This window comes from Ascaphus truei, chromosome 3 (assembly GCF_040206685.1).
Source record: "Ascaphus truei isolate aAscTru1 chromosome 3, aAscTru1.hap1, whole genome shotgun sequence".
Classification (NCBI taxonomy): domain Eukaryota; kingdom Metazoa; phylum Chordata; class Amphibia; order Anura; family Ascaphidae; genus Ascaphus; species Ascaphus truei.
Window position 1 is genome coordinate 43520246 of NC_134485.1, and position 10480 is coordinate 43530725.

At 40.7% G+C, this 10480-nt stretch overlaps 1 protein-coding gene across 1 annotated transcript in view; it reads left to right on the plus strand.

Moving 5' to 3' along the window:
* LOC142490634 (stomatin-like) overlaps positions 1-6684 on the plus strand; it is a 36390-nt gene extending 29706 nt beyond the window's left edge. The window contains 2 exon segments of the mRNA XM_075593052.1: positions 3822-3956; positions 6496-6684. Coding sequence (XP_075449167.1) covers positions 3822-3956; positions 6496-6684 — 324 coding nt within the window.
* Positions 6685-10480: the final 3796 nt, after the last annotated feature.

The window sequence follows — 10480 nt, forward strand, 5'->3', positions numbered from 1 at the left end:
ACATGATGGTAGGGTTCAGAATAAACAACATGTGAGATTATTTTTATGTCAAATAAAAGCCAATAGTTTAAGAAACACACAAGGCAAAAATAAGAAAAGGAAGACTGTCAAAAATGTTTTCTATATTTAATTATATATTTCAATAGCAATATTTTGTCGTAGACTAGACCAAGGGTGCTCAGCGCCAGTCCTCAAGACCCCTATCACCTAACAGATCAGGTTTCCAGGATATCCCTGCTTCAGCACAGGTGGCTCAATAAGTCCCTGCTTCAGCACGGCTCATTCAGAGCCTCTGATTGAGCTACCTGTACTGAATCTGGCATATCCTGAAAACTTGACCTGTTGGGGGAGCTTGAGGACAAGAGTTGAGCTCTGTAGGAATAGACTGTCACAGTATTTGATGGAAACAGCCCCATTGTTTCTTTTCAGTTTTTCCGACCCTTCTTATAACTAACTGCTTAGAAAAAGACCCCTGCCAAAGGCAATATTACTTAATTAAAATCTACACAACAACATACATCATGAAGCCTCCAACAGTATAAGAAACAAAACGACATTAACCAAGGATAATATTTCTATAGAACTCAAAAATGCTATTTATTTGTATTTGGTTAGGATGCTGTTAGAAACCGCAATGGAATTTAAGTTTGTGTGAACATTATTAGTTTCCTTGGCAGCAGTTGGAATGGAACTTTATTGAAGTAATTACTGGAAAGCAAATCTTGCTTGTGTAAGCATTTATATATATATGTCCAGAAATGTTTGTAAGCCTTCGGAGATGATAAAAAGCAGAATCCATACTATCTTGTCCTTCTAAACTGAGTGAACAGTATAATATGTCTAATACTTTTGGCTGCCTTGGAAAACTGTAGACATAACCTGTTTTGACACTGCGCTTTTCATAATATTTTTTTATATATACTGAACAACATATATACATTACATATTTACACACACCTATCGTACATAATAGAGATGTACAAATGTAAATTTTGTGTATTTGCAAAATTTTGCAAAAGTGACAGTCCTTCCATTTTTTTTACACTTTCAACAATTTCACAAGAATTTTGTGAAAATGGCAGGATATAAAAGGTCATGTGACCTGCATATTGACTTCATTTTTGTCAATTTGTGAAAAAAGGGCACTTTTCACCTGCTTTGCAGACGTTCCACAGAAACATTGCGCTTCTTTATTTTACGTGACTTACTATTTATATAAACTTTGATTATTTTAAGACCCTTTTGACAGCACATAGGATTACGTGGTCTTTGCTTTCGAAAAGTATACAGAAAAACCCTGCTTGGGGACCATAGTGTAAATTATACCCAAGAGAGTATAAAAGCATAGAAAGATCAGTTTGTCGAATGCTATTTTCTAACAGTGAGACATGTATGACACTTATTAAGAGTCTGTGGTAGGAGCCAGCAGTATGCACTTACACACTTGATCGTAGTGTGCAGAACAACATCAGCAACAACGTGTGGAGAATCAGCGGCAGTCCTTTGGTCTCAACCTTCCCACACTTGGCCCTTTCCTTCTGACCCTCCAATGTTCTGGAAAACTGGTCGAAAATGGGGACCTACGTGCCCTTTCATGGGCGTACCCTCCCCCCCTGCCCAGGGAAATAAATTATCCAGCAAGGGGGCATGGCTCTCGGGGAGACAGGGGTCCCTGACCTGGCTCGCTATGTCCAGCCAGGTGGTATTGCAGCCCCATGTGTTAAAGCATAACATACACAGCAACACTACTTTCAAAATACAATTGTAAGCCCTCCATTCCACACTCAAAAGGAGTGCTACAGCTTGTATGTATGTACACTCGTGCTCATCTCTTTTCACACCTTCCCTGGGTGATGGACTTCGAACAGGCTTGGCGTGAGAGCAGCAATGTTACAAGCTGGGCGCCAGAAACTTTGTTTTTTTCTTTCAATCAGATATTCTTTATTTACATTTGGCATCATACATAGTTCTTCTTTTGGGTTCATGTGCAGCATATGCCCAAAGAGGCACTTTCTCTATTACCAATGTATAGTGCTTATTCTGACAATCCCTTGCATAGCGGGAGGGTTCCCCTATTCCCACCAGGACCCTGCGGCAGGGGTGCACCGTCTGTCAGAGACCAGCGTCCCGTCACCCTGTGCATGACTGTCTTTGTCCCTACCTATCGGATGTAGCTGTGCTTATGGACCTGTTGCTACAGTAGCTTACTTTATTCTTTTTGGGTGGAACATTAAAATGTAGTAAAGAGATACACTCACTAAAAATAATAGATAATTAATTGTCCAGGGAAAACTATATGAGGATGCCCTTTGCCCTTAGCAAAACCTGGTATCATCTAGTGTGCAATATTGTAAAACAAATCTTTATCATTATTATTTAAAAAAACAAAACATTCTATTGCAAGAGGGGATGCCAATTTTGAAATCCGGAATTAAATAATAATGCTTGCCATGTTTTTTTTACATTGATTCCCAAAACTTGCCATTTTTGTAAATTTGTCCAGTATGTCTGTTTCCTACCTCTTTATGTTACAATGTAACAATACTGCCCCACCTGCTTTGATGTTGGAATTGAACAGTGCGATCCTACAGATGCAACTGTCGTATTTGGCCCAGACTCTGAGGAATGGCATGAACATGTTGGAGAAAATCCTCAGCATAGTCCATAGACGCTATAATGGCCCATCGGATTAACACAGTGGGGGTCCCTGCTTTGGAATGGGACTCACGCTGTGTGAATCCTACTGGGCTGCGCATCCCATTCAAACGCAGGGACCCCGCTCTGTTAGTCCGATGGGCCATTACAGTGTCTATGGACTATGCTGCAGAGTGTTTGCAAGATACTTGTGTATTTTCCTCAGATGCTGGGCCACAACCGACAGTTGCATCTGCACTTGTATGTTTGGATAATAAACATTTTACATAATATAAACGCTCACTGAAATCCATTAATTTACAAAACAATGTTAGTTATTCTGTACCTGGTAAAGCCACTAAAGTTACTAACATGTATTGGATAAACCCTCTTGGATCCAGTATAGATGAAAACAAGCATGCAGATAATTCACACCTCAGCTCAAGTAAGGCAATTTCTGCTGAATAGAAGAATGTTGCCAATCATTTTCTGATTTGCTGTTATTCTCCAATTGTTAGACTAAGGAATTTGACACAGGGTTGCGCACTTCTAATGGCAGCTAATAAAGGTCAATATGGCAGTTGGCAGACTGCTTTGTACAGTACTTCCGACCCTACATTACTTTCTTACATAAAAAATAGGGCCCTGTTTAATACTGTAAGCTGTGAAATCCAAATAAAAAAAGAGCACTTAGAGTACACTAAAACAGTATACTTCCATGGGTGCTAATGGCTTGGAAAAGGTCCATGTTGTGAGGCGGATACTTCGATCTGTCAATAAATTACTCACTTCCGCAAGACCGTGCGAGTGCTGCATTTCTCTCATTTTTGGATAATAAAGATGCGAAGCCATATTTCTGGCTATGTTCAAATGTATGGGACCAAAGTATTATCTAGCACAGGGAAGATAGTGTCTCTAGCATATTTAGTAGGGAACCATGACTTTAATAGTGTGAGTGAGATATGATATTTAAGTGACTCCCAAGTCAATCATGTTTGCCATTCCCATGGTGTCATAATACACAACTGTTTACAAAAATATAGTAAGTAGCATGGTGATCTTTTGCATTTTTATTCATATAAAAGTAAAATGCTACTGCCTGATGAAATGTACAGTATAGTTTGATTGTTGGAAATTATATCATTGGTCATTTTTAAGAAATAACAAAAATATTTTTGAATAATCAGAAAACCTTATATGATGCTACAAAAGAATGGGGAATTAAAGTGCAACGTGTAGAAATAAAAGATGTAAAGTTACCGCAATCTCTGCAGAGAGCAATGGCTGCTGAAGCAGAAGCTGCTCGTGAAGCCAAAGCAAAGGTACAGTATTACCGGATTTTCACACTTAGGCTACAATGGTTTTTTTAGAATTTTTTTATTGAAAATATCTCTTGTTAATTTGAATTATAGGCTAAAGCAGTACAATTTCGGGCATTACTGAAATCCCTGCTCTCTAATTGGTCAGAATTCCGGGCATTATTCATTCAGTAATGCCCGGAATTTTTGACAAGATCCCAACTCACCTCAAAGCAGAGATGCAGGGGCTCGCGCTGAGAAAAAAAACGGCAAGTTTAAAACTTAACTGCAGCACCTCAGCTCCTCTTCTCACTGATCATACTGAACACACAGCACAAGCAGCCTAACCCCCCTCTCTCTCACAGCTGCTAGTGCTGTCAGAAGCTGCTGTGTCCCAACTGGTAACTTTGTTGCTTGCAACAAAGTAATATTTCTCACCACATCTTTTGCCTGTGCTACTGTAAGGTAATTTGTATTTCTTTTTATTTAGTTGTAGTTAATATCACAGTTCCCCCACACCCCCCTCCACCCACCTCTCCCCCTCCATTCCCCCCCAATTCTCCCCCTCACCCCTTTTCTCCCCTCACCTCTCTCTTTTCTCCCCTCTCCCCCCCCACACCCCTCTCTCTCCCCCTCACCTCTCTCTTTCCCCCCTTCACCTCCCTCTTACCCCTCACCTCTCTCCCCCCACCACCACTTCTCTCTTCCCCCTCCTTCACTTCTCTCTTCCCCCTCCTCCACCTCTCTCTTCCCCCTCCCACCTCTCTCTTCCCTCCTCGCCTCTTCCCCCTCGCTTCCCTCTTCCCCCCCTCGCTTCCCTCTTCCCCCCTCGCTTCCCTCTTCCCCCCCTCACTCCCTCTTCCCCCCCCTCACTCCCTCTTCCCCCCCCTCGCTCCCTCTCCCCCCCCCACACCTCCCTCTTCCCCCCCTACCTCCCTCTTCCTCCCCCTCACCACCCTCTTACCCCTCACTTCTCTCCTACCCCACCACTTCTCTCTTCCCCCTCCATCACTTCTCTCTTTCTCCCCCCTTCACCATTCTCTTCCCCCTCCTTCACTTCTCTCTTCCCCCGCCCCTTCATCTTTCTCCCCCCCCCCCTCCTTCACCTCTCTTCACCCCTACACCTCTCCCCCCCCCCTAAACCTCTCTCTCTCCCGCCCCTCAGCCCTCTCATCTTCTACTTTACTACTTTTTCCTACACAGGTATATACACTGATAAAAATCAATGACTATAAAAATGTATCTTTTTTTATGAAAAATTAAAAATAAGCCTACATTTAGCCTATACTAGTAATAATCCCCTCAGAACAGGGCATTACTGGCCAATAATGTCCCAGGGCATTATTGGCCAGTAATGCTCTGTTCTTTGGGGCTTATTACTTAAATATGTGTTTTATTAAACAGTCGAGAATATTGTGTACATTATTGTCACAACACTATTGATGTTAGCACAATTGTCTATTTACAATACACCAACCCAGCTTGGCACACACTGGGTGAAGATAGGAACAGTCCCAAATACAAACATTAAACAAGCATAACTTGTGACATTGTACAGTATGTGTGACTTTATCCAGGAGAACTACATTTTTCAGCTAATTGCATCAAACAATGATATGATGTTGACATCACTTTTTCATACGAGGCAAAAAAATTCTACTGTATATTTTCTTTACATATCAGTGCTTCAGTTTAGCATTCCCAAAACTCCTTTTGCCTTCTGAATACAATACATACCAAGGTTCGTAAACACCAGTCTTCTATTCTATGTTACATTTAAACCTTAGAATTCTACAGTGTACATAGAGAAGAAATGTGGTTTGGGATTGATGCCATAGGGTTATATAGCCTTGGCATATAGTGTAGTTGAGACCTGGCAAGTCACTTCTTCATGACAGACACAATTATGTTCTTTCTTGTTTTACTTTGTGAAACACCTTGTTGACTTGTATAAAAAGCATATATGTAAATAAACTGCCTTGACATGACAAGGAAACTTGAGGAGTGAAGAGTAAGGAAACTATATTTCTATGTTAAATAAAAGGCGGGGGGGAAATGAATGGATGCAGTTTATCATTTTGTCACTTTCAGCTGCAGTCAGACTAGAGTAATTTGTGTGCATATAAAGCCTGGCCTCTCACATTCATGAATAGCGTCTCTTGAAAGGACCATTTCCCTTGCGAGTCTGGCAGGCCTAAATGTACAGTAACTGCACTTGTATCACATGATTCAGAACTAAACATGCAGTATGTAGAGCAGTGCATTCAGCATGGTTGCCCAATGTGACCGTGCTTTTGGATGGTTTAGGAAGTCTATCACATGACATCGTAACCAAACAGACTGTAGGCATCCTGGTTTTTGTTGTGTTTGTGTATACATGTGTTTGCATTGTGGAAGAGAAACGCAGGGGCATAATACATAACCAGCAAAAATATATGCAGAGCAAATTAAGAGGAAGTGTTTAGATTGTATTACTTGACATTTGTCCAAAAATTGATATTTTTTTTCTTCCGGCAAACTGCATTTTTATGTTTTTTTATTGTTTCTCCCCCCCCCCTTGCAGGTAGTTTTAGCAGAAGGAGAAATGAATGCTTCTCGGGCCTTGAAAGAAGCTGCAATCATCATGTCTGAGGCTCCAGCAGCACTTCAGCTTCGTTATTTACAAACCCTTTCACATATATCTGCAGAGAAAAATTCCACCATTATTTTCCCAATACCAGTGGATTTATTTTCACTGTTATCTCAAAAGTAAACTAAAAAAAAAGGATCTTATCTGTTACAACATGGTTTTCCATTACATAATGCCACACATATTAGAATTAAAAAGGGGACAGAGTATACATTTTTGCCCTGGAAGTCATAGTTAATTTAGGCAAAATTATAGTTGAACTCTGCTTCAGCCCAGCATTCTGACTTGAGAGAGCGGCACTTAGCGTGTAGATTTCTTGAGAGAACCACTTCTAAATAACGAATGAAACTAAACACAATCAGATTTTGCTGCTGATTTAATAATCTTTTGTCATTATCTTTGAAAAGTGATCTTAGTCTAGTTTCCCCCCCTCGGTTTCTTTGTTTTGTTTTTTTTTGTAGGGCACATGGAATAATATAATGACATTATGGAAAATTGGTTCGATAAAATCAGTAGCTGCTTGGGAATTCATAGTCTTATATTACTGTCTGCTATTTATTTTTAAAATAATGTTTTAAAACCCTGTTTATACAATTACATAGTGGATGAGGTTGAAAAAAGTCCGGCATATGCTTGGGATAGTTTGCCTATCCCAGACTCTTCTCTATTATAAAAAAAACACAAAAGACCTAACAAGGTACAGCTCAACCCCCTTATAACGCTGTTCTTGGGGTCCAAAGAATGACATCGAATTATAAGCGGATCGTGCTAGAAATAATGTATGCATGTGTATGCATTGTACAATAAAGTATTTACGATTAAAATAATCGTGTTGTAAAGTATTCATAAATACGAAAATTGGGAGCCACACTTGCATCGCGTTATAAGCGGATTGTTGTTGTAACGTATCGCGTTGAGCTGTAGTTATTGAAAAAAAACCAAAACAACGAGGGCATTCTGGGGTGTGCAAAAATCTAGAAAATACAATTTAGTCATAAACAAAACACAGCCCAGTCCACAACACAATTAAAACGAACAACGTAAGGAGAAGTACACTTTAAATCCACAGAGTAGCAGTATAATACATGAATAATGACCACGAGACCATAAATGGAGAGAGGAATCACAAGGACCTGCTAGGCAAATATGTGCTATTGTAACCGGGTACTCATAATGAACAATCATACACCATAATAAAACATATAAAAAGTAAATAAGGAAACCTATTGACTAAATAACCCTGGGCATAAAGATAGGTGCCATGGAAGCTGCTTGTTTAAGTAAATGTAGTTAATAGCTACATATTAGCAATATTGAGTGCATCATGTTTTTCAGAACGCTTTCTGTGGCACACTTTTTGTATGGCACTGTTTTTTTGACACACAGTAGGTAACATTGAATCATACAAAGGTATATCGATCACAAACATTATATGAGTAGACTCGACTCTTGACAAAGGGTGGATGCCTTGAAATGTCGAGTGTCAGTCTATGTATGCCTTTTCTTCATGCTGTACATGTTTGTGAGGGATATTCCTTTGTATGAATACCTATGTAACTGATGTATTACTTATTGTGAATTTATACACTTTTTGCATTTTTCCATGACATTGGTGTCCTCATTTCTCATGTACTATTTTTTATTTTTGAGATTCGGGATTCTCCCTTTCCTCATTTGTATACATTATTGTTATGGTCACATGGGCCGGTGATTCTTTTTCTTAAAGGAAGTTTGATATTTTACCAATGTCTTAATACAAATAAATGTATTATTTTTCATAGATCTTTTCCGGATTTGATTTTATCCCCCAGGGATACTGTGTACACTTATAATTGCACTTACTCCCTCACCTGCTGTCTCTGTAAGTTTCCCATTAAACCTCTAAGATTGTAAGCTCTTCGGGGCAGGGATTTCCTTTCCTATTGTCTGATTTTGCTGCACTTATTGTATAATTATAATTCCCTGTACTGTATTCTTTGGGAAGCGCTGAGTACACTTTTGGCGCTATATAAATAAAGACATACAATACCATTTATAATAGTCTTGCTAAGAAACAGCAGCTCAGAATAATGCTGAATTATGAGGGGGGCATGAAGAAGGGATAGAGTTATAAAGGAAGGATAGCATGCAATTTAAGTATAAGACCCTTTCACTGTTTTGTGACACTATTGATCTACTATAGAGACTTCAGATATTGGAAGGGAAGCAGTATGCATCACAATACTATTATTCAGTATGCAGTACGTTTGTCTTCCTCATGTTAGGGAAGAGATTAGCTCCGGTAAAACAAAATGGAATTCAAATCTTTTCCAGCATGGAAATGACAATGACAGCACATTGATTAAAAGCCTAAGGGGCCTATTTACTAAACTTCGATAAGTTCAGTGCATTGCCGAGCAAATTTGCATTTTCTTACTGCACTATAAAAAATGTGCGTCAAAACGGTATTCACTAAAACATCACCATTTTTTAAAAAGTTCGGTAAAATAAAAATGCAAGATCACACTACTCCCCCCCCCACCCCCCCCCAGACTTATCGCATGACTTGTGTTTGCCTAAACTGAAGCCTGGAAGAACTGCACGGAAAGAGCCGCATCTCTGTGCACAGCTCTTACAGGCGATTGTGCAGTTTTAATGTACATTTTAATAACAGACTATTGTAGCCGAGGGTCTCCTGAGCTGATCCGCATTGGTTTCAGGCTCAGGGACCCCCTGCTTTTTGAGTTATAGGGTGCCGGTATCACACTGCATTGTTTAAATGTCCCGGTCACGTGACGTGACATTAATAAAATTTACATGAAAACAGCTTCATTACCTTAGCGGCTATCCGCTAAAGCAATGAAGGGGATAAGCCACTGTACCGTGTTTATTGGAGGCAGAGGGGGTGGGTGAATGGAGGTACTTGTGTGACGGTGCTCGTCTCGAATCAGGAGGCGGACCCGCAGGGCTGAGGTAGGAATGCAGAATAACCGACCAGAGCCCGGGGACAGAGTCCTGTAAGAGTATTCGTAGTCAGTAAGCAGGCAGGGGTCAGGGCTGGTGGCAGTGGTGCAGAGTTCAGGCAACAGGCAAAGGTCAGGGTAGGCGGAAGGCAGCGAGGTCGGGGTCACGGTCCGGGGTCAGCAACAGGGATTTCAAATAGGCGAAAGGGTAGTGTGTGACAGCGAAGATCAAACGTAGCTGCAGAAAACAGAACTTTGCTCAGCGACTCCCACCAGGAACTGCAGCCTTATAAAGCAGACTGCCAGTACCCAAAAAGGCCACAGTCAGCAGAGAGTGCAGGAGAGACAGAAAACCTGGACCGTAGTGAAAACCCGGCACGGATCGAGCAGAATTCTTACAACTTGGCCCAGGGTGAGTGGTTGGGCCTACCGGGAAGGTTGCGGGAGGAGTTAACTCCTTCAATACCATAGCGTAATCCCAATAAACATTAAAATACAATAACCCTACTACCCACCCCCTCTACCCCCAACAACCCCCTCTTCCCCCCCCTCCATCACATACAGTACAATTATGGGCAAAATGACTATTATCCAGATCTGGAAAATAGCACATTTGCCCATTAAAAATAAACATTATTCAGCCAGCATAAAGTAAATTAAAGGTGGACGTACCCCTGCCAGGATGAAAGCCGGCCTTGTCTTCATCCGCGTCCTCGGGCAGCAACATTACAATAAAAAAAACTAACTACTGGCTACTAACCCCTTAATCATCTTAGAAGTAAGTAAACACTCTTGTATTTAAGGGGTTAACCCCCCGCTACCCACCCGGGAGATAGCGGGGTGCTACCCCACCCCCTCTACCTATTGATTGTCACAGTGGTAAACCATGCCCCCAATATGGGCATGGATTGCCACGATTGCAATGAATTGACAACCTAAAAAAAATAACAAAAAATACAATACATTACAATGAAATA